General features: G+C 30.4%; 1 protein-coding gene across 1 annotated transcript; it reads right to left on the bottom strand.

Annotated features, from left to right (window-relative positions):
* Positions 1–1,609: 1,609 nt before the first annotated feature.
* On the bottom strand, positions 1,610–26,170 carry LOC129222684 (lysosomal aspartic protease-like). The gene is made up of 9 exons (XM_054857215.1): positions 25,952–26,170; positions 22,579–22,711; positions 18,584–18,707; positions 17,135–17,268; positions 10,629–10,813; positions 6,793–6,915; positions 3,100–3,247; positions 2,275–2,373; positions 1,610–2,009 (listed from the first exon to the last, which is right to left on the bottom strand). Exons 1-9 carry the CDS (start codon positions 26,020–26,022, stop codon positions 1,848–1,850), a joined length of 1,179 nt encoding a protein of 392 aa, XP_054713190.1. The 5' UTR covers positions 26,023–26,170; the 3' UTR covers positions 1,610–1,847.
* Positions 26,171–26,477: the final 307 nt, after the last annotated feature.

Genomic DNA, 26,477 nt, shown 5'->3' on the forward strand with positions numbered 1-26,477 from the left:
TGAAAAAAATTTCAGGAGGAAACCCTAAATATCCTGCATCCTCGTTCCAAACGAAGCCCATAATCGTAAATTTCAGTAAAATTAAGTCACAGTTAAATGGCGAAAATTTCCTGGAGGCGATGTTTTATTTGTCTAATGTCATGTCTTATTATAAAGAAAACCGATTTTTACAAATTCAGAGCAGATCCTTGATTGCTCCCTCTTATGTCTCCAAAGAGAGCCTACAATTGCACTTTTTAGAATCCAGCGTTGAAAATTTTCTGGAGAGAACCCCAGAATTTTCTCTATTTCCTCCACATCACCAAAGATAGCGTAAAATTGCGTTTTTAAAGCTTCAATTTCGGAAAATTTCCCAGGAGAACCCTCAACCCCTTAAATTCATCAAAGTTAACCTAAAATTGATTTCATCGGGGAAAAAGTATGGAACTTATTTAAGAAAAGGGGAAAAAAAATGCTTCTTCACAACTGTGGAACACACCACTTTTTCTAGATAATATTATTGCAGTTTTCTTTATTCAAAATTTTTTCTTACTTTGAGAGTGATAAGGTTACTGCGTTTCTTATTACCATTTGAAAAATAAAAATAATTTTGTAGTCAGATGGATAAAAAAGGTCTGAGAAGAGGAAATAAAACTATTTTGTTCTTTTAAAGTTTGTAAAAGTCGACATCAAATATAAACTACACTAAAATGAAAATAAAAAAAATCGGCATTAATTGGGGGGGGGGGGGACTTCCCGAAATATGCCCCTCATTTTAGGAATGAGAGTTTCTTACGAAACTTCAAGCCTCTCCCAGGAAAAAATACTGGATGCGCCACTATATGGTATCAAGAAGCATCCGAGACTCCATTCTTGGTCAAGCCGGGGTCCCCAAAATTTCCTCTGGATCGCTCTTTTACTCCTTTCATTGTATTGGGAGAAAAATGTATTCTACAGGTAAAGGTCAAGTAGTCCTATCCTGTACACTGGTGTTCAAACGAATTCCTAGAAATAGTATTGCCTTGCGTTGGCAGGGGGAGATTGGGAGGAAAAAAAGAAACATTTTAGATAAGCAAACACTGCCTGCAATTGGTTAAAAATAAAGATCCCCCTTACAGACTCTATGGCCTTTGTTGATTTCAAAAAAGAAATAAAGACTCTTACTGGAAAAGTAGGCTAAAAATTAAGCCATGAAAATTAGTTTAGGAAGCATTGTATGGGGGAGGGGAGTGCTTTTCAATTTCCGGGGCTCCCTCCAAAAAAAAAGAAAATCTGTATCTGCCCCAGGGCAAAGATGAGAAATTAGGAAGTACTGATTTCAAGTACATGGAGATGTTTCGCTTCAAAAAGAAAATTTAGCAATTATTAAATATTTTTTTACGATAGATTACAGTCCAAGTTTCCCTTTGTGAAGCTAATATAGCAAGGAAATTAAATTTTTCAAAGAATAAAAAATGTAATACTATTTTGACAAATCCCTTCCCCAAAGAGAGGAGGGTGTAGGGTAACATTTCACGAACCTCTTGTGGGGGAGGAATGACATTAAAAATATAGAAATTTAAAAGAATTTGCAAAATTTGAATAACAATTGTGACATGTTAATGACAATTTTAAATTCATAAGATACAAATTAAAATTGGAAAAGAAACTTTATTTAAAAGAACATACATAATAAACCAATAACATTAAGTAAAAGTAATATCACTGAAAAAGTCACTCGTTTAAACAAATGCTTTGTAAGAACATGCAAGTGTTGAAAATTCTAACATTTTACTAAAAAAAAATTCGTTCATTTTGCAGGAAAACCTAAATCTTTTAAAATGAAATGCATTAAAAAGAACATTTTGGTGAAGCTTAGGGAGCAAATTCTAAGCAGAATCCGCAAAGCCAACTCTGGCATTGCCATAATCAAATTCAGTATAATAACGTCCAATGAAGACATCCCCAAGTATCCAAAGAGGTCCCATTGGTTTAGGAATATCCATACCTAAAAATCCACTCAAGCAAACAGTTTGTCCTAATTGTGAAACCTGGAAAAAAAGAAAACTGTAACAACTTTCCTTGGAATTATCGGAAAAACAAATCTTTTAAAACAAAGATTACAACACAATGTGCATATATAGAAGTATATTTCTTTTTCTTCTCTTTTTACAATTCTTGAAGTATAAATATTTTTAATCAAATCAAATTTATGCTAAATTGTTACATAACTTTAATTTACAATTACAAAAATAAACATTTCATATCATCCGCATCCCAGATTTTAGAATTTAAGAGAAAAATTACGATACTTACTTTAAGAATATAGTCTGATCCTTGAAGATCGAAATTTCTGCCTCCAAATGTAAGAGTTATCTTTGGTAGTTTTGGCACCAAGTCGCAATCCACCATATACTAAACAAATGTTTAAAAATTATAATGAGTATTTGCAGGCAATGCAATTTTCTTATAATTAATTAGCAAGTAGCAACTTTATAAACATTTCATAGAGCAAGAGAATTGAATAAAACCGTAGAAAATTTATGCACTCTGTTTTTTTTTTTAATATTGTTTTAATCATAATTCAGTTAACTTTTTTTCATTAAAATAAGTATGAACTTTGAAAAAATTGGTTCTTAATTCAATATAACTCATCAATTAAATAAAAAAGTAATGCATTTGAAATGTGTGAAACTAAATTATTTTATTATTACATGAAACTTGGACAAAGGTATAAAATAAAAGGTTAAAAAAAACTAGATTATGATTAAGTTTTGTTTGAATAAGTTAATTTAAAACCAAAACAGGAATGTTGCCATTAGTGATTATTAGGGTTTTTTTTTTTTTTTTTTCAAAATTAATGAAACTATAAAATGCACTGCTGGTCTAAGTTTTAAATCAAAAAAATATTAGTTTGCTTTAATTATAACTTATCATTGTAAAAAAGTTTTTCAAAAGGCAAAATCTTTTATTTGACTTATGATTACCTTACTCTACCATGACCCTATATATATATATATATATATATATATATATATATATATATATATATATATATATATATATATATATATATATATATATATATTTTATTTATTTATTTATTTTTTAAAGAGAGAATATCAAGAAAGTGAGGCTAACCTCTCCCATAGCTAAAGGAGTTGCTCCTATTTCTTTATTCAATTTCTCAATTTCAGCTACAGGTCCTGCAATCAAAGAAGTTCCAGTATCGGCAATAGCCTCACAACCACCAGCACAATAAACACCAGTTTTTTCACCAATTGACAATCTACAGGAGAGAAAAGTAAAACAAGTTGAACTGAAATGTAAATGTATAAGCTTGCTGAAAGAAGAGAAATATGTGCAATTCTGGGATGAAAAAAACAAGAGCTACTATTGCGACTACAGTATCAAAGTGTTTCAGAATTATACAGGAACTCCTTTCTCAGTACAAAAGAGGCAATCTTCTGGATGAAAAGATACCAGAAAAAAAACTATATTAACTTCACAAGTTTTGTTCATGATGAGGACTAAGGAGTAGAGATGCAATGAATACTTGGCCTGTCTGCCGAATACCTAGCTTACTATTTGGCCTCGGCCAAATACTATGAAAAAAATACATTTTTTAAATTCATCCTGATATTTAAAGGGCATTTTAAATAAAATTAGCCTTAAACTCATAGTCATGTTATTGTTCTATACTCTCTGTTCTATACTATGCTATACTACTACTCTATACTTCTACTGGGTTGTCAGTTAATAGCATACATTAATTAATAGCAGCTAAAAGTATCTTTTACTACTAATTTAAACTACCTGATTTATTTCAAACCAAATAAGTGTAAACAAAATTAATTTTTTCTTTCTTATTAAATTAAAGAGATTTTTTAGTGTTTTTTTTCCAAAAAATATGAAAATTAAAAATACTAATTCCTACTTGCCATGAATGATTTCCTATATTGTTGAAAACAAAATACAATGAAGCACCGTTTATACGTTTTTGAAGGGACTGTATGAAAAAAGCATATAAATGAAAAAACGTACAATAAGTTTTCGTTAATGTGTATTAGACTCGGCAGGGACCAAATTAAAAAACATGTAATTGATAAAAACGTACAAACAAGAAATTTATAAACAGTGCTTCACTGTATTTACAGTTGTGTTTGCACAATTTAGCAATGGATTATGACAAGTTAAAAGCATGAGTTTCTTTAATAAAGAATGATTAAAATTTGATTCCGAGTACAGTCGACTCCCGCTACAATGCGATCCGACTGACGCAAAATGGCTACAGCGTGAGTTTTTCAGGAGCAACGAATTTTAGAGCTAAAGCGAATTTCTTGCTCTCAACATGAAAATATTTGGAAAGGATGAAAATATTTGGACTTTGTTATTGACTATAAAATATTAATTCGTGAATGTACTTTCATCCTTTCAGCATCACTGACTGCACAAGTTCCCACATACAGCACTATAAACATAGCATTGTTAGTGTGTATGTATCAAAAAACTTCTCATTTTTCATTTATTTATTCTAAATATGAAAGGTGATGAAAAATTGTGGTATCTAAGGACGCTGCTTCATCTAAAGTTTGAAGATGGAAGCGAAAAGCGAAAGCTTTTGACAAGTTAAGAAAAGGTTAAGATTCTTGATACGCTTGAACTAGAAAGTGGGTCAAAGGTAGCACGATAATTAGGTACGAGTGAATCTTTTATATGTATAATTAAAAGTCAAGAGAAGGCAATCCGTATAAGTCCGGGGGGTCCCAGAGGGATGTTACCATAGATGTAAATGTTATAAAAGTAAATGTGAAGCTACTGTATTTAAAAATATATTAGAATGACAATCAGATTGCGCAGGATAAATTATCATCTTCAATTTTTAAGTTATAATTATAACTTATTGTATTTACTGTACTCTTACAGTGAAGGGCTTTATTATTCCTACATACTGTACTTACCGTACTGTGTTATTTTTATGTCTCTCCCTATCATTGATTTTGTGCATCGTAATCTTAGAGTAAGAATTAGTAAATGTAGGGAGCAAGTCCAATCACTGGCTTAGCAAAAGCTGAAGCCAAGAGCCCAACTTAACAATGATGAATGGTTGACATGTTTTGAGTACACTAGCGAAAGAAACATGATTTCTTTCAATGCTTTGCTTTAAAACCTGTCATGTGATTTGGGGTCTTTGATTCACGAATGAAAGTCTTCACTCTCACCATTTTATCTCTTCTCAATGATCATAACAGTATTTTATGTTGAATTATGCAACTTTTTTAAAAATACGGTAAACATTCAGCTCTTTATGTAAGAAACTGTAACATATTGTTAAAAAATGGTCAAAACAGTTTAAAAGGTGTTTAATGTCTAAAATGATTGGGTATGTTGATAAAAAATCATATATACACAACACTTTTCCACAGCTCGAAATTTCGACTTACGCGAGAAGTCTTGGAACGGATCCCTCGCATAAGTCGGGATCCGACTGTATACAAACACAGATAAAAATTTACATTAAAATAAACTTAACATCTGAACAAATAAAACAAAAGTTGCTCTTTAACTATGCCTTCTCCTTACACATGAATGAAAATTAGATTAGAATGGAATACTTAGTAAACAAATATGGATGAAATTTAAGTGGATGTATGCTAGCTTCTCCTCAAGTATTCTCAACAGGTTAGGCTTTCTGCCGGCAGAAACTGGTTATAATCAGTAGAAACTGGCTAACACTTAAAAGGGTCTTTAATAACTCAAGTAATTACTAAATGATATTAGTTTAAACAAAATAAAAATTTTGTTTCATTATTTTAAAAAATAAAATTGTATGCTAGTGCCTTTGATTTAGTCTGGAAAGGGAACTTTTTAATTGCAGATGCTGGTATAGCATTTGGATTAATCTAACAAAGGAAGAAAAATCATCTGAGTGCTTAGGAAAGAGGAGTGACATACAGAAGTAAACAGGCATTACTGATTGTAATTTGCTCGCTTATATGCTTCATCTAAATCGCTTGTGATTGAAATTATGTGCTTCCTGAAGAAAGTGCCAGAATTTTACTTGCCAATATTAATGTAGATTTTGTACCTAATGTCACAGCTTTGCAAACCAAATTGACCCCATTTCTCGAAACTTATTTTTCCAGTCAAATTTTTATCACTACCCCAGCTACTACATATGGTGAACCAGTTTAAAAAAATATACAATAGATGAAAGTTTTACAAACATTACTTGTTCCTTGATGCACTGCCTGCTAGCTCTTCTGTTCGAAGAATATTCTAGTTTCTCATTTGTGCATATTAAATTGAGAAACTGTTTCAATTTTAGAAACCACCTTTTCTAAGGAGCAACTGCAGGATCAAAACAATGTAACATTTGATTTTGACTTGTGATAATATTGAAATTAAATAGTGCTTATTTTCTGTATGCATTTTCTAGTGTACTATGTTAATAATTAATTTTTTGTCATTTTGTGAATTTTTGCCAGTTTCTGCTATAAATGTGGCAAAAAGTGGTTTTTGCTATGCCGGTTTCAACCAGTTCCTACCGGTGGTTTTAACCACCTCGGCAGAAACTTGCCAATCTTGATTCTTAAGTACCTTCAAGTATTCTCCTCCTAGTAAAATATTTTATATCTAATTCAATGCAACCGAGTGAGCATCAAGGTATTGCATTTTTAGGAAATAGACCATGAGTTTTATAATTATGAATAAAGTTCAAAGAAACAAATAGATAAGCTGAAAATATCTCATATATGGCAGTTTACATGTCATGCATGAAAAAGCTCTGTTGTTATAGATTAGTCACATTTAAAAATCAAGTGAATTACTTACCCATCCATTGGAAATTGCCAATATCCTTTACGATCAACAGGCACGTAAGTAAAATTGCCTTTGTAATGAGCTGAGTCACTACCACCAAAGATTATTTCTCCTCCAACTGTAGCACTTGGATCACTAAAAGAATTTTTTTAATTAACATTAATTAGAATATTAAAGTACGATTTAAAGACACTAATTTTTTATGCAATAAATTCAATGATATACAGATATTACAACAGGGAATATATATTTAAAAAATCACCCAAAATACTAGACAAAAAAAAGTATGGTAGAATCCATGTCAATTCAACAAGGGGTGTAACATGGTCTCGGATTTTTTTGAATTTAACATGTTAAAATTCATAAAAAATTAAGAAACCTTTTTTTTTTTGTTTTGCCCAAAAAAAAATTTCTGGGCCAAGATACAGGCCGCCAAAGATGGCGGTTCTGCCATGATTTCTCACTTGGGATTTTCGTCAAAATGTTTAATGTCCATTACCTCAGGAACGGGAGAACATATTTTGTTACGGTTTGTTTTATTTAAAAGGATATTTTTTCTTGTTCAAACACATATGCAACATTTTGAAATATGTGATTTCGTTAATTTTCCATGGTCTTTTGAAAAATAAAAAGTTTAAAATAATTTTAGATTTTTCTCAAAAATGCCAATTTTAAAAATTTACATTTTTTTGTAATTTATTAGTACTACTGAGAACTACCTTCCCTGAAAAGGAGAGTTTCCACTTTTTTGTTTAACAGATTTTAGAGGCATTTGAAAAAATGAGGGTTTTTAAAGAACTCTTTACGTAATGGCAGACATGAAAATTCAAAAAAAAAAAAAATTCGCAACAAGTGACCAGAGAACACGTTTAACTCAGTCATATAGCGAAATTTTCATTTTGAGTCGCCATGTTATCCAGGATATTGAATTTAGTGAGAACATGATGGCATTGCAATTAACGAGCTACGCTGAAAGGTTGCGTGGGGAAATGCAGTAAATCGGCCGGAGGCCGCATTTTTGTTTTCATAAAAAATAAAACTTCTGAAAAAAATCAGAGACCATCATGTTACACCCATTGTTGAATTGACATGGATTCTACAGTATACTTTATTAAAATGTGGAAAATTCTAAATGAATTATAACGAGTAGCAATCATTCTTGAGGGATATTGAAAATAGCTAAATCTAGCTTTCACAAAAACAAATTTTCAGTTTTTAATTGCAAAATTAAATGTTCCAAGAAGAATTTGGGCACATCAGTTTGCATTGAAAAAAAAATCAATTTTTTTTTATTATTGAATATTACTTATCCAAAGGTAAATAAGGTTAATCTTAGCCATAAATATTTCATGACAAAAAGTGAAGAATGATTTGCACACATTATCTGTATACCTACTAACTTCTCCAACTCAAAAATAAGAAGCTCAAATCTCGGAAAACAGAAGAAAATAATTGGCAAAACACTTTACTTCAACATTTTTTCCCGGAAAGTATTTTCCCCGCAAGTAACAATTGTATATTTATTTCAATAATAAAACAGCATCATTTTGAAAAAGAGAGTTTGTTAGAAAAAATGCTGATTTAAATGCTCTATCAGTCATTTTTAAGCAAAATTTTCTTATAGACAATCATGGGGGAAAAAAATATTACTACATTTATGTGGTTCCTTATAATTTTTCAACTGTCAAACTAACGTCACAATCATGACAGTGATATTATGAACTACTAACTATTACTTTACTCAGCTTATTCGTGGCAGTGAAGATGCAACTGAACACACAACTGTAACCAACTTGTTGAGATGCAATTATGTACAAATGAAAAAATCATTTCTACGATTTTTAGGCCTTGGTTTTGTTAGTATTTGAAGTTACAGTGCGTTCAAAGCTGCATTAAGCATAAACTTGTAACTATAAAATTGGAGATGTCAAAAATTACTTGATTAAAATGCAACAATGTTAAAGAACAGTTGTCAAGATTTGAAAATTTGAACACAAATTTACTAGGGTTGGGCTTTTGATGCGACATGTTGAAAACTCAAAAACATGATGAAAAAGTCAAAAACCTTTCGAAAACTGATGTACCGACATTATTGTTAAGTACAGTCATTTTTTAGCACTAAGTTACTGCCCTTACGCAGGGCTAAAGCAGAACCACATGCAATATACTAGACAGCCTGGTTATCACATCCAAAACAAAAGAGCAGTCTCTGGATATGGTGACCGGGCTGTCTAGTATATTAGTCATTATTGACATTTTTTAATGATGCATAAGATTTCCTCATGCTGAAAAATTATTTAACTACTAGCTGCATTGTCCGGATTTGCACGGTCTACCACGAAAATAAAAGTTTTGTCAAGTGACGCATGTTCAACAATCAGTCTTATCTTAGAGGAAAAAAGTATTGTTAATTTCCCATCAAAATAACCATTCTTAAAGAAAGAAAACGGCAAATCAAAAATTCCCGAATAAATTGAACGCAACTTCTAAAATCCAAAATAAAGATAAATCGCCAAATAATAATCAAAAGGGAAAATTTTTATCTCAAAACAAAAACAAAATTTTATTTAGTCACAGTTGAGAAAAAAAAAGTGGCAACCTTCTGAATTGTTTTCATGCTAATTTAAAATGAAATCGTGCAAACGATGAATTTTTGGGTATTTTTCGTGGGCTTTCGAATGGCACCAAAATTGAACTGGTCGGATAATTATTTCGGGTAGAAAAAGCTATTTAATGCCATTTTCGGGTCTTAAAATTCGAACGATTCGGTTCTTTTTTGGCTTTCAAAAACCCTTCTATATTTCTTCTCGGGTACCCAAGTACCTTCTGCCAAATTTGCTCCAGATCCGACGAGAACTGTAGATTTGTATAGAGAACATACATGTATACACACTAATATATATACACACATTCTTGGTTTTATCTATATAGATAATTTGCACATTATATCAATCAAGTTAATTAAAAATTAAATATATTTAATTGTAATAAGTTTAGAAATTTTCCTTTCAATTTATCTGTTATGCTGTAAAAATAGTTATGAATATTAAAACTGTTAAATCTAGTTTTCAAAATGGTTCTTTTTAAATTATTTAATCAATAAAACAATTAGTTACAAGCATTTTATCAATCTAAAAATTCTTTGTCAGGGTTTATATAATCTTTCTCTTTTGAATAAAACTAAAAGAAAGTTAATCAGCACTCAATGATTAATTATAAAGTATCTAAATATTTTTGATGACACTATTTTTTTTTTTTTTTTTTTAACTTTTGTTACTAACTTTTTCTGTAAACTAATATCAATATTCTGTTCCTAAATGAGCTAATATTTGCTGGAAGCGACCAAATTCATTTAAGTTTTCATTAGCTTTTGAAGCCGAATCTGAACCATAACCTGGAAGTTCCGTCTCAGTTGAGGATGTTTCAACAAATTGTTGATAAATACACCCATATTTCAGAACCAATGTAAAGCGTTTTCTCCAATTTTAATTTATTCTTTCCAACCCATAAAATAGGTTTGGTGAACAAAAGGCGTTTAAACTGGCATTTTATTACTGCATGCCTTGAGGGAAAAAAGATTTATAATGCGACTAAATATAATATGTAAATGTTTACTTAAAATGTCTATTTTATTTGTTTTTAAACATGCTGCCATTCATACTACTTTTTATTCTTTCATAATAGCTCTATTTTTCTACAATCTCTTATTCTTCAGACAAACAACTTGTTGAATCAAAATAATGCTAGGGATTTTTTCACATCATTTTAAAAATCTAAAAGTCAAAAAATTTCCTTTAGTGTAAGAGATCAAAATTTAAAAAAACTGTTTACCAACTCTCACAACTTACCGATTGAGGTAAAATGAGAAAATTGGTTGATCAACAAGCTTTTGTTTTATCATATTATCAAAAACAGGTACAACTCCATCAACGGCAATACTGCTAAAACCTAATCCAAGAATTCCATCAAACTTAGCAGCAACAAAAGCAAGTCCAGGTTCTGTTATAGCTTCTCCAAATGTCTGATCTTTAATCTAAAGATAAAATCAATTTAACACAATATTATCAACAAAAAATAATAACTTTTAAATTTAATTTTAAGATTGTTTTGTCACAATTTATACACAAGACATTTACTAACCCATTTGGGACAAAGAACCAATGTGTAGACTTTTATTTAAGCTCCTTCAGGGTCAAACATTACATTCCCTGCAACAGTTATTTTCTCTACGTAACGATCAATATATAGATGAATGGTGTCATTGGAATGAAATTTTTAGCATTGCTAATTCACATTTTCTGCGAAAACTTCATATTTTTTGCGATTCAAATATAATTTCTTTTGTTCTTCTTACATTACTAATAAATTAAATGATATATTAAAGTAGCTTGATATATATGGAAATATTTGAGGACAAATTGCGATTTTAATAATGGAAAAAAAATTAATGATGACAGAATGTAATTCTAATAGGTTTGGTATTCAGACACAATTTTTACGATTTAGCACAAGTTCTAGTTTTGACGCTGATTTTATCCTTTTAGTTTTACATGCTTTTTTCTCACCCTGAAAACATTGTAGTAATGTTCTAAGTTTTCGACTTTTTGCCTATATTAGTCTAATTTTTTCTCAAAAGATCAGAGCTAAAATAGTTGATCTATTAGAAGAGCATTTTTTAATAGATAACACATATAAAAATAATGAATATAAATGTGTAACAGAAGGATTTTCCAAGTTCTGTTCCCATCAAGGATATATTCAACCTTTGGTTTTGGGTAAACTCATTATTGGAAAGGTGGGGGGAGGGAAAAATGCAATTTTCAGACTCAGAGAGTGTGTTGGTATGCAGCTAGCTTGCTCGGCTTCCGGCCTAGATAAAAAATCAAAGCCATCTTCAGGGTCCTATCCAACTGGTTAACCCACAAATAACGTTAGGTACAGGGGACCCTGGAGTGAAAATGATATGCAGCTTGCAAGCCGATAAATTTGGGAAAATCCCAAAGCTTCTAAGCTTGCGAAAATCTGGAAATATTTCTGGTTTTTTGGATAAAACATCACTTTTTCAAAATGAAATCGCTGTTCTTAGTACCGTCACTGCTAAAGGAAAAGATAATAATATTAAGTAATAAAGTTGTTTAGTTCAAAGAAGTTTGGTTATTGCATTATTTTTCAAAGGCAGATATTGAACCTTTTCCAATTTTAATGTTCCAATTCCTACATACTTGTTTTTTATGTAATAAACGTCGTATTTTTAGTACATTTGCATGCATTTCTTTTGCTACCCTTATGGAAAAGGAAAGTGGAATTTTAGTGCATTGCTTACAAGCAGATAGTAATCTTTTAGCAGCTGCATTAGGAGTATATTTCTTGTTATTTTCTAAACAATAAACATTAATATGCAGACCCCGAAGTGGTTTTTGGGGGGAAAAAAGTTGGAAATAAGGGAGTCAAAAATTTAAAAAGTAGGAAAAAAATCACTTAAAAAAGTAGGAAAAAATAGGAAGAGATAGGACTGAACACACGTCAAGAGGAAACAGATTTAGCGTAAACTTTATTTCTAATGTAAAATAAACTAACAGTATTTTTGATTTAAAACTGTCCCAGAAATAAAGTAACTATTTTTGAAGTATTAAAGGGATTTAATGAAAGGTCGACTCATAAAAACAAAACGAAAGAAACAAGCTGACAATTTTCAGTATGGAAAATAAACTGCAGAAAACAAAGGTACTAAATACAAAAATAAAATCCAAATAAAAAAACAACTTTCAACAGTACAGTAATAAAAATTTGAAGTGTAAAAGAATAAAATGCAATATAGCGATCGCAAAAAAAAAAGATAATAATAATAAAACTCATATTTTGGTGCAATAAAACCATTTTTGTTAAAGATTTGTTTTGTCAAAAACGAAAACATTTCTTCGAGAGCATCCAATTATCATTTGAAAATACTAGCACTTTCCGCTCCTGTTGTCATTAACTGCGATACAAAAAGAAAAGTAAATATTAATTTAATTTTAGTTTAAAATAATCAGCAGCTGACATGCATTCTTGCATAAACAGGGGCAGATGTTTGAATTTGAAAAACAAAAGGAAAAGACTGAAAATGCAGAACTAAAATAAATTTGTTCTTAAATATGCAGGGGTGTGGCCAGAGGAAATTTGGGTCCGTTAACAGACCCTTCACAAAAATCTGATCAACCAAAACGGACCTTTCACAAAATCCCGATCAACCAAAACGGACCTTTCACAAAATCCCGATCAACCAAAACGGACCTTTCACAAAATCCCGATCAACCAAAACGGACCTTTCACAAAATCCCGATCAACCAAAACTGTCCCTTCACAAAATTCTGATAAACAAAAACGGATCTTTCACAAATTGTTTATTAGAAGAGTAAATCTCAAATCAAAATAACGCAGCATATTTCCAACGATAATGTTTGGAACCTTTTTTAAAGTTTAATTAGAGGTATCAACTTATACAAAATCTGTGTGTGTGTGCTAATTTTGCAAAAGAAAAAAAAGGCACTCTTATGACGCTCCTGCAAGCCATAAATAACTACTAAGGCCAAATAAATATAATGCTTGTTGTTGGTTTTTATGAAAGAAATTAACAGCTTAAAGTCAGTTTGGATTATAATTTTGCTTGCTTGTTTTATGCAGCGGTGTTGTTGCAAACTTCTCTAAAAAAGTCAGCCGTAAGCACTTTTCTCCCAGCTCATGATTTAATAAACAATAATATACAGCGAAATGAACTTAGAACTGCAAAGGATAGTAGGGATGCAGGGGGGGGGGAATGTAATCGCTTCAAATAGGGTTACCAACTATAAACTTATCGCCACTTAGCATCTGGCGGGTGCGATGTTTAACTGTTTATCAATGTTTAACTATTTATCGCTACTTAGGCAATGTTTAACTGTTATTTTGGGAGAAAGTTATATGGGTTTGATTTTTCGATGCTAAAAAGGATAATTAATTTTAAATGAACTCTTTTATTCATCGTTTTTTTCTTTAGATGCCTACATTTTGAAAAGCGCAATCTTTTTAGATTCGAAATGAGAATCATACTTTATTCTTTTTCAAGCTAACTTCGCTTTATTAGGATGCAAATAAATGAAAAGTCTCTTTATTTTTGTAACAACGCTTATTTTAAGTTTTTAAAGCGGAATTCCATTTTCTTTTATGAGTCAAAAATTTAAATGCCGAATCGATGGTTCATTTTTTATTTATTTATTTATTTTTGATTCAACTGTGTCCAGACATTAATGAAATGTTTATCATAGGACTCTAAAGTTCAATTCTAAAATAATTTTATGAGAAATATTTATTTTACAAGCCGTTTTTATAATTTTGATGTTTTCACTTTGAGGATGGCGATCTGTTTGCATCCGCTATGTGAATCTGATTTTTCAAATTTTCGATGTTTAGTACGCTTTGTTAAGAGGTAAAGAATTAAAATATTTGTTTATTTTTGTAAAAATCATGGAGTTTATACATTTTAAACGAAATTTTGTGTTTTTTAACAATGTCTTGGTTCAAAAAGTTAAATACTGAACCCCTGCCTGAATTTCTTTATTACAATTATTTTAAATACTATACATATAACATTTCTTGTATAATTTAACATAATGTAGAATGGTAAATAAATATTGATACTTGAGGGGTACCCATCTCCCAAAGAGCGATGCCGCCCTCCCATATTCCAATACTTGAAAAACACTCAAGAATGATATTCTCAACAGAAAAGAGGGAAAACACTCAACATTAAGTGTCAATGATGCAGTTTGCGCCATCTCAAAATTCAAAAATTTCGTTTTTACAATTTTTTTTTTTTTGCAAAATTTGATTTTTCACAAAATTAATTGATTTTTCACAAAAATAATTGATTTTTCACAAAAAACGGACCCTGTGAAAAATCCTGGACAGACCCCTGATATGGGACATAAAATTCATAATAAAATAATTAAACTAAATAAATAACGAAATAGGTAAACTAAAAGGTTTGTATTATGTTACATATTTTTAGCATTCAACAAAATTTTTCTTTCAGGAATGTCATTTAGGGGAGTCGGTGGGGTCAATTTCTCCCCTCCCTGGCTTTAGAAAATTAATGCTTAACTATAAAAGTTTGTGTGGTTTTTATTGTTTTCAGACAAAATTTGCATTCAGTATACATACTTCGCTAGCCATCCCGAGGGAAAAGTCAAAATGACGGGCCAGTTTTAATTTTAATCAAGCAATAAAATGGAATATTGTTTTATTGGTTTGATGATTTTTTACCTCCTTCTTCCAAAATTTTTGTCACGGAACAAAAAGGAAAAAATCAATGCATGGTAAACACAACATTTTTACTCAATCCTCACCACACAACAAAAATATTCATCTGGAAATTGTTCACGAAATTGAGAGTAGGGGGGGGGGAGCAACTCCTCGATATTGATGACATATCAGATTAGAAAATACCCATTAAAAAGAAAAAAAAAAATACAGTACATATTTGCTTGTGGCTGTAACCCCCCCCCCCCCCCCCCCCCCCCAACTTTTAAAAATGTGAAGAAATAAAAACGGTATCTCGCACTTAAATTGATTTCCGATTTTTCTCCAAAAATCGGGAATGTTTTGCCCATTTAGGTTTTGCCGAGGTTTTTTTTTTTGCAAATACACTCTTTGCAAGGAAAGAAACTGATTTTTTATAAATTATTTTTTCATGTTTCCTATTTAGAATGAACAATAATCATATTCATGTATGAAAAAGGTTAGTTTCTGCGATTATTTTTGAAGTGTTTCATTTTTGCGAATTTCTGTTACATGTCGCTTTTATTTTGTACTAACATCAAGAAAATATGTACAGTGTACAGGTTTTTCATCTTTTGCTTCCTTACGTTCCTTTTAAGGTTTTACATTGCCTTTCTGTTTAAATAGAGCTCCATTTCCCTTGTAATCATCTATACGAAAAATTGGTGAATAGGAAATTCTGCTTTTCCCGCACTTTTCGAACAGTCGGCCGTTTACTTTAATTAAAGTTTCTAATTGACGGGTAAGTAATATATAATTGCATCAGAATGTGCCAGTATCAATTTCCTTATTGTTTCGTTAAAACAGTAGGACTGAAGTCGGGGCGATAAAAAGAAAAGTCGATCATAAACGCAGCAATGGTAAAAAAGTCACTTACGAAAATTTAACTTTTAAACACGCAGACGCCGCGGCGTTCCTTCCAGAAATTACTGTAGTCAGTCAATGAAAAGTTCAGGATCCGCTTGTTTCTTTTGCTTTTCAAAATTGTAACATGCAGAAAATTATCGGTGCGGCATTGTAAAAATAAGAATCAATGCACAATTAAAAGTGCTATACCGAAGAAAGAAAAAGTAGGAAAAAAAAGGAAAAAGTAGGAAGATAAGTAGAGAGCTCTAAAAAATAGGAAAAAGTAGGAAAAATAGGAACTCTTCGGGGTCTGAATATGGGCACATAAAGTTAAAAAAACTCTTCCGAAATCCATATCCATCCCTTCCACACTCATGAAAGGCTTTGAAATAAGTTTTACTATTTGAAATATAATTTGTATGAAATAGGATGTTAACTAGCTGAATTTACTCCCCCTTACAACAAAGACTTCTTTCTAAAAAGTTGCTGCAAAGGTGGAGATGAACAAAGGCACCTTACCCTTTATTAGTGCTTGGTTAAATCTGTGTAGACTGGATGTATGTACGCATTACTCTGCAGTTCGGTTCTCTTTAAACTGCATAACATATATTGTGTTAAATGTTATATATTTTTTGATTTATTCATTTATATTTGAAAAAGTAAATTTGTGCAGAATTATAATTCGATGGCAGAGTATGAATCAAATAAATTTCTCATTAAAAAGAAAGCCCCTTCCCTTCCCCCACGTCACTTGTGATTACGCATTGGTTCTTAAACATTTAAAATAGTGATTAGGCATATAAATTTTTCCCTCTTTTAATATTTTTCACCGTTTTGAAATTTATAAGCACCTCTGTTCTGTTTTCTTCATAAATTAGGATTTCATAATTTAAGCCTTTTATAGAGGTAGAATTTAGATATCTGGAATAGTAACGGTACCAAATATCACAGATACTCTACTGTATATACCTACAAGGATTGTTTCTTCAAAAATAAAAGTTTGTAAAAAATATCGCAAAAAATCTAAGTTTTAAAAGTATTGTACAAATTACAATAATAGTAGACCTAAGAGAAATAATTTTAATTAATTTATTTTTAAAGACAGATCATAATTTAAAGAGTGACGCTTCTTCAGAAAGAAACGGGGGGTTGGGAATATATAACTACAGCTTTGTATTTGACACTTTATCTCTTGAATAAAAAAAAAGTATACCTTAGATCCTCCAATTGTTACAACATCAGTACTTAAAATGCCAGTCATACTGCCACTTCCATATCTGATTTCTATTCCAGTTCCATTAGCTTTGTAGGTACTAGAAGCACTGCTGTCATACTTATTATGAAGCACTAAAAAGAGTTTATTGTTCCATTAATTTTTTTTTTTTTTTTTTTTTTTAGACGAGAATAAAACAAATCAGATGCAAATTTATTTGTACAAGGAGAATAGAGAAAAATAGTTGATTTCAAAACCTGTAATGAATACCAGTTTGAAGTTTGAACTAATTAAGATGTATATGATTCAGTTTTATTCTTTTTTAAATCTACAATAAATGATTGTGGAATCAAATTGAATTTCACTCATTTTTTTGTTATTCAAAGACCATTAATTACAAATATCCGAATCTTAAATGCATTTGTTAGGTTTGCTTTAACTTTATTTCAGTGTCAACAATCAAAATCAATTAATTTAAATAGGTAATTTTAATCATGATGTAAGTCAAATGAGGCAGTGAGAAGCAAAGGGATGCAAGTGGCAAAATTAAAAATTTGGAGATAACTAGTACACATGGTAAGTGAACTTCTCCTCTGTCTTAGGGCAAGAGATGGTACTAGTAGCCCTGGTAGTTGCTGCTGCATAGCATGATTTAGAAAAAAATTTCAATTAAAGCCTACCTAGGGGCTTTTCTTTAAACACAGTTTACTCAAAACTTGAAAATGTCCACTTGCATCCCTTTGCTTCTCAGTACCTCAAATGATAATTGTTTAATTGATGATTTACACTATTTCTTAACTTGAACCCTAAAAATCCCTTATAAATTTCATTATTTTTGCTTTCTTTTTAACTTTTTCAAGTCGGTACATTCTTTCTTCCCTATACTGATTTTTAGGTTTTTATAATCACTTGACCATTTTTATTGATTCAAACTGTTCTTTTACTGTGAGATTTAACCTGAGAATTCAAATTTGTAATCAGTGGTCAATTTTAAATTAGTTGCTATCTTTTAATTAGTAGCCACTATAAGCATCCCCTTCTTTTAAATGAAAAGAATGAGGTGGTATGAAGTAAAGTCTTGGCAAATGAGGCTTGCTGCTGTATGCATATTTGTACAAAATGAGACACAAAACTTTACATTATTACTTCAACCATTAATTTTTGTAACATTTTAAGCATGTACACAAAAATTTAAAAAAAACAGCAAAACAAACATATTACCCAATTTATTTATTATCCCTACTTTTCTGTATTTATAGAACACTACTATGCCATCTACATTAAATTTGATGATTTGAATCATATATATTTCTATTTAAATTGGTTTTACATCTCATTATGAAAGTCTTTTTGTTAAGTAATGCTTGAAATATATTGGCATTTTAATTTAAAAAATTAATTTTAAGTATAATTACACTAAAAAAAATCTTCCATACTATTTATACTTACAGCATGCTATGTTTGTAAATTTGCACTTCTTAGAGGGCACCCATAAATTTGAAGATCCCGTATCAAACACAACTTTAAAATTTTGAGGTGGGGTGCCAATGGTAATAGGTCCATAATACTGAGCCTGATAAAATAAGACATAACAAATTAATTTTGAATAATCTTAATGATACATCTGCTACAAAGTAAAAATAAAGGATAATAATTTAAAGAAATTAGAGTTGAAAAATAGAAAATTATATGCTGTATAACAAGTTAAAATCCAGGATTTATATGGGAAATGGAATATGAAAAGAAAATCTCACAGTAGAGGTACAACTTTCTTTGACAAAAAAAAAATTAATTATGCACACAAAATTTCATTTTTAGAGCATCAGGGGTCTGTCCAGGATTTTTCACAGGGTCCGTCTTTTGTGAAAAATAAAATAATTTTGTGAAAAATCAATTATTTTTGTGAAAAATCAAATAATTTTTTTTTCTTGTAAAAACGAAAGCTTCGACTCTTGAGATGGTGGAAACTGCATCATTGACACTTGAAGTTGAGTGTTTTCTCTCTTTTCTGTTGAGAATATCATTCTTGAGTGTTTTTCTAGTATTTGAAGAGAGGGGGGGGGGAGGCATCGCTCCCTGGGAGATGAGCACCCCTCAAGTATCAATATTTATCTACCATTCTACATCATGTTAAATTATACTATAAATGTTTTTTGTATAGTATTTAAAATAACTGTAAGAAAAAAAATTAGGCAGGGGTTCAGCATTTAACTTTTTAACCCAAGACACTGTTTAAGAGCACAGAGTTTTGTTCAAACCTTATAAATTCCGTAATTTTCACAAAAATAAAAAAATATTTTATTTGTTTACCTCTTAACTAAGCGTACTAAACATCGAAAATTCGAAAAATCTGATTTCCACAGCGGATGCAAAGAGATTGCAATCCTCAAAGTGAAGGAATCAAAAGTATAAAAACGGCTTGTAAAATAAATATTTTTGATAAAATTACTTTTGAATTGCATTTTAGAGTCCTATGATAAGTATATCATTAATATCTGGACACAGTTGAAGCAAAAATAAATAAATAAAATAAAAAATAAACCATCGATTCAGCCTTTTAATTATTGACTCATAAAAGAAAATGGAATTCCCCTTTAAAAACTTGAAATAAGCTTTGTTACAAAAATAAAGAGACTTTTCATTTATTTGCATCCTAATAAAGCGAAGTTAGCTTGAAAAAAAGAATGAAATAGATTCTCATATCGGATGTAAAAAGATTGCGTTTTTCAAAATGTAGACATCTATAGAAAAAAATAACGGTAAATAAAAGTTTATTTAAAGTTAATTATCCTTTTTAGTATCGAAAAACCAAACCCATGTAACTTTCTCCCAAAATAACAGTTTAACATCGCACCACCAGACACTAAATGGCGATAAGTTTAAATTTTGTAACCCTATCTGAAGCGATCACATCTGCCCCACCCATACTATCCTTTGCAGTTCTAAATTCATTTTGCTGTATATTATTGATGCTTAAATCATGAGTGGGGAGAAAAGTGCTTACTACGCCTATTCAGAGAATGTTGACGCTTTTCCAAAGAAGTTTACAACAACACCGCTGCATAAAACAAACAAGCAAAATTATAAACCAAACTGACTTTCAGCTGTTAATTTCTTTCAAAGAAACCAACAACAGGCATTATATTTATTTGGCGGTAGTAATTATTTATGGCTTGCAGGAGCATCACAAGAGTGCCGATTTTTTTTTCCTTTTGCAAAATTAGCTGATTTTGTATAAGTTGATTCCTCTAATTTAACTTTAAATATGCTGTATTATTTTAATTTGAGATTTGCTCTTTCAATAAACAATTTGTGAAAAATCCGTTTTTGTTTACCAGAATTTTGTGAAGGGTCCGTTTTGGTCGATCGGATTTTTGTGAAAGGTCCGTTTTGGTTGATCGGATTTTTGTGAAAGGTCCGTTTTGGTTGATCGGATTTTTGTGAAGGGTCCGTTAACGGACCCAAATTTGCTCTGGCCAGACCCCTGAGCATATTTCACATGAAACATCTTTAGAAATTTAAACTAGAGACGTACCGAGTACTCGGTAACTACTCGGTACTCGGCATACTCGGCCAATTTGCCGAGTACTCGGTACTCGGCCAAATTTTGATCAGATACTCGGCCAATACCGAGTAGTTGCAAAAAATTGAATATTGTCCAAGACGGATATTAAAATTTATAAAAAAGTGCAAGCATATTAAATATTCTGCAATCATTTTACAAGTCAATTAAATTTTGAGAATAATGAAGTTTTTAATGCTTTAATAGAATAAATCTTTATTTTAATGTCCCCAAAGTTAATAAAACTTATTTATTAAAAATTGTGCAAAAAAGGTGAGTATAGAAAATATGAAATTTTTGCATAAAAAATAGATTTTTGCTACAAACAAAAATTAGTTATAAGAAATATAAAAATTCCTTTGCTTAAAAAAAGGGAAATAAAACACCATTAAAAGCATAGTGCAGGAACATTGCAGACACGTGTTTTGGCGTTACAGGAAATTCCTTTTTCAATGCACAAAATGTGAGCTTGTAGATTTAAAGGCATCCGACAAAAGTCCGATTTTTTTGTCGAATGTCTTAACATTTGTTAGCTCACATTTTATGCACCGATAAAGACGTTCCTTCTAACGCAGAAACACATGTGTGCAGTGTTCCTGCACATTTGCTTTTAAAAATTATTTATGTTTGGCGGACTAGAACTAAAATAGATTGGTATAGTTTGTCTTAATTCCAACTTGATCAATCATACCTTTTATTTATTTATTTTTAATTTTAAAAATAATTTTTTTGTAAAATTTTTGATGTAAACAAAATTTTTTTAAATAATGCGAAATTAAATTTCAGCAGGAATTTAGTTTTAAAAACTTTTATATGGACAAAGAGGTCTATACTACTATTCCAATAAGTTCAAAATTGATCACGTGTGTATCAGTGGTTCTTCTTAAAACATAATTGGTACTTGTTAACTCAGCCGAGTAGTGAAATGCCGAGTACTCGGTAACTCGGTACTCGGCCGAGTAGTGAAAGGCCGAGTACTCGGTACTCGGCCAAAGTGCTACTCGGTACGTCTCTAATTTAAACATAAATGTTCAATAAGCCTTTGAGATGATGTAAAGTATGAGAAGGGATATAACTATTAAATTTGTAAGCAATATGCTGATGGACATAAGAAATCTTGCAAAAGCAAAAAACAGGAGATTCTCATCAACAATGTCCCTTCCCTAAAAAAAAACTTCTATACATAAAAACAATAAGTAACACTATCATACTCAGATTCCTTCTAGTCCTTTGGTATGCAGTTTCTTTTCTCTTTTTATGAAATTATAGATACAAAGATGTATGACTCACCCTCATCTTTTCTTATTGAATACTAAATGTTAAAATACAAGATTGTTACTAATGGAAAGAAAAAATAAAAGCCTTTTTTCAACCGTGCATTCATAAAATAGATGAATAGAAAAGAAATTATCAAAAATTTCATAAAATCTCAAACTTTTGTGAAAAAGTTAAAACACATTCAATAACAATAATACTGAACACCTTTAGAGAGCATAAGATTTCTCACTTTAATTTACACTTGGTAAAGATTCTATAAGATTTAAACAAATCTTTGGTTTATACTAATTTAAAGAATGCAAGTTTAATATAAATTGGTTTCAAGCACAATATTTAGTTTCATAATAAATATCCAATTTTTAAATAAAGCTAGCTAAGTAATATAAACTGAGCTTTTATTAGGGAGACAAACAAAAATCTGTCAGTTATGATACCAACCTTTTAAGAGATGAATTCTCCCAGGTACATGCATGCTCAGGGGGAGGGGGGGCTGCCCCCCCCGATTCCCCCCAAATATACTTTTTTGTTTTTCAACTACAGCAGTGCATAACCAGGAAAGATTATTTACAAAATATAAACCTACAACTTAAACAATTCTACTTACATCCAAATAATTAGATAGTGGCTCAGGAAATGGCCCTTGTCCAAGTAAATGACTACGCGGTTGTGCTACTTTAATTGGAGTTCCAACCTCATGTAAATGTTGTCTAACTGATTGAACATGAACAAGAGGAATTCTAAAAGAGAAAATAGTTGTGAAATTTAGGAATAAAAAATATATACATGAAATTAAAATGACGATTATGAGAAAACACTTTTAAATTCTAAATAGGGTCTAAAGGTTATTTTCTTTCTATAGATGAATTAAGTAAACAATAGAAAAATTTTCCTTAAAATTAGCAATGCATATTCGGTCGGTATACTGTATATTCAACAGACAAACCTAATATTTAGTTTGGCCGAATACTTTAGTATTCAACAACCAAATAGTAAACAATTTTAAATGTTCGAAAGTTGGTTAAAAAAATATTTTTTTATATAAATGAAAGTAACCATATAATACCATTGCAAAAATTTAAATTAGTCCTTACTAATTTTATCACATTCAAAGTAATTTTTAATGGAAGAGAAAGCAATCAGATGCTAAATTTAAATATTGTTGCTTTTTAATTTTTCTAAATCTTATGATCCATTTCAATAGCCTAATGATTTCAAATTCGTATAAATATGGCACTGGGTAACCAGAAAAAGAAAACGTATAACGATAAGTTTAAGTAGTAATCAATAGAGTCAATTCATTACTGGGCAGATCTCAAAAGGTGGGAGCAAACAGACCTCCACTTTGCAGCTTGAACACCAAATGACTTTCATTTTAATTAACTCAAAAATTTTTGCGTTAAATTATAATACTGTATGGAGACAAGAATTGACATAAATTATGGAAAAAATGCTCTTCAAATACCCTTAAAAAATATTTTCTCAAGCAAAAAGGTGGTGAAAAATTACTTGCACATATTAATATTATATATCGTTGGAAAGAGTAGAATTTCCCGCATTCTACGCAATTCGTTTCAAAGATCTAACTTAATTACGATGGGAGTTATTTGCATTTTTAGCTTGAATTTGTTTAGGCTTAGCTGAAATTTAGGCTATATTTTCTTCATTAAATCTATCAATAGAAAGTGAAGGGATTGTCCCACAGTTTTCTTTTTAACACCACTGGTAAGAGCTGCACTTTTTACTCCAGACCTAACTTGACCTATGATCGAAAATTTAACCCTCTATCTCCATTAGAAAAAAGTTACAAGCGAATTAAATAAAGTTATGGCAAAAAAATCTGTTCTCTAAACAAGTTTTTAACCATTTTATTTTCCGTTTCCACGGTAACTCTTTTTGAATCCATTGTTTATTTCCATTTTTCTCATTTTCAATTCTTAAACTTATTTTACTTTGTGTTTCCATGGTTATGCTTTTTAACTTCATCTTTCTCATTTGAATTTCTTAAAAATATTTTGTTACAGATGTGATACCCCCCCCCCCCCCCCCCCATTTGGCGACATCCGATTTTTTACACAAAATTGAAATATTTTTCTCGGCAATGAGACGATAACTTTTTAAGCATGGTATCCCTGGCTAAACTAACCTGTGTTTGGCAACCCGAAGGCAATCTTAGAGCTGTTCAAACTTGTTTGCGGTTCACGTTGGATAGATCTTTGTTTTTCACTGCAATATACCTTATAGGAAAGCTTATTTTGTGCTGGTTTAGATTCAGTAGTTGTGTTTTGATGAATAAATATTAGAAACTGCCAGTTTTTTGAACTTTACCATTAATTAAGAGTAAAACCCAACTTTGGGTGTGTCTCGGTAAGGCGCATTGTTTCATATTCATATGTTGTGTTTCAGACTGAGTGTGAGGATTTATGCAACAAAAATGTAAGTTTTTATTTTAGAATTTAAAAAACAAAAACTCTCACTTCCGAAATTCTTTGTTTTTACAAAATCTTGAGGGTTTCTTGTAGTTTTTAACTTTATATTTACTGCATGTAAATTTATTTTGCAAAAAAAGTACAGTTATTTTATTCTAAAAGTTAATTCTTATCCATGCCAAGAACTATTTAAGCATATTCTGTAAACATGCCTCCTTTAGGTACCGAATTTCTGAAAATAATTTGAATCTGGGGCATTCCAAGGTATTTTTGACATTTATGTAGAGTCCGTAACGTGACCTTTTTTGCCATAACTTTTTAATTTACCGTTTGATTAGCATATTATTTTATTTTGATCTTTTAATACCAACACACCAGCTCAAATTAAAATAATATGCAAATCAAACAGTAAATTAAAAAGTTATGGCAAAAAAAAGGTCACGTTACGGACTCTACATAATGTCAAAAATACCGTGGAATGCCCCATCTACGATTTTATAAAAATATGAAGGTGTTATTTTATGTAAAATATAGTAGATATTTTTAGTAGGTATTTTGAAAGCATTTTTGAATTATAAATATCGGATAAATATCGTGATATATATTGGCAAACCCTGGTCCGCAGCATGACTTTTTTTTTTGCTATAACTATTTAATTTACTGTTTAATTAGCACAAAAAAACTTATTTTGAATTAGTCCTACCAACACACTAACTCAAAATAAAAAAATGTGATAATTAAAGAGTAAATTAAATAGTTACGGCAAAAAAGTGCCATGTTGCAGACTCAACATTTTGACAAAATACTGTGAAATGACCCAATAAAATCATGTACAAATTCATGAAACAAACTTGAGAAATAAAAAAAAACTTGGTTTTAAAATTTAAATTATTATTTAAAAAAACTGCAAACAACTGTCTAGAACAGATTGGTAAGTCACATTCTGTCCAAATTTAGTACTTGAGTGATTATTTTATTAAAAAAGGAGAGGTGGATAAATTTTGGTGTTTTGAACAGAGAAAGCTACAAGCTGAACTTTGAAACGGATTTTTTTTTTCAAATATGTTTTTGTATCTCTCAGTTAAAAAATCTCTGAACTGTATAAATTTTTCATATCTAAATTTTTTTTTCAAAGAAATTAAGACATGTTTCTTCGAAAAAAATCTATTTCTCAATTTGCCATGCTTTTACTACAAAATTGAGTGACATCGACATTTTTTAGAAAATTAAATCTACGGATATCGGCAAAAAGAAATTTCAAAACTTTTTCCATCGAACAAAGAAAATATGTGCAGAAGAGCTAAATCCTTTAATTTCTGGTTGTGGTGTAAATCATAAATTTATTTTAAAAGGGTAGTAATTTTTGTGCAATCATATTTAAGAACTAAGAAAAAGAAAAACGTAGCTCTTAAAAATTACACAAAGGAGCTTTTGTCGAGCTACATTCCGTATTAAAATTTTACCATATGTTAAGAAATTTATATTTTAAAAGTGTAAGTGGCTATCCCAGATAAAATTTGTAGCAGAATAGCAATAATTTTTTGAGCTCACCTAAATAATCTTTTGCCGAAAGTGACACTCACAGAACACAATAGAAAACATAACTTTAAGGAGAACTTCATGGTGACAGCACTGAAAATGATTTTAAAAAAATACAAAGGTATAGCAGAAAACCCGGAAAACTGTCATATGACGATAAGAAATTTAAATATGAGCAAACCAAGAACTTATGATTATGACGAAAACTTTTTTTATGTGCATTGCACTTTATATTTGTGCGAAGGGCACATGACGCAATGACGTTGCCAATAAAAAATAAATGCTATTATTATTTTTTAATTCGTTGTTTATATCCTTATGGTGAAAGTTAAATACGGATTCGTCAAATACTAAACTTTTTGGACATTAACATTAAATTTTACATTGACAAGAAACTTAAATTAAAACCGTGCTTTTGATCTCGTTACCATAGCAACCTGTGACAGCCATTAGGCGTTTACAGCAACAACAGCGCGTTCTCAAATCTAAACATTGAAATGGTATTAAACTCATTGATCAAAGTCTGCACAATTCAATT

This window comes from Uloborus diversus, chromosome 5 (genome assembly GCF_026930045.1).
Source record: "Uloborus diversus isolate 005 chromosome 5, Udiv.v.3.1, whole genome shotgun sequence".
NCBI classification, from domain to species: Eukaryota; Metazoa; Arthropoda; class Arachnida; order Araneae; family Uloboridae; genus Uloborus; species Uloborus diversus.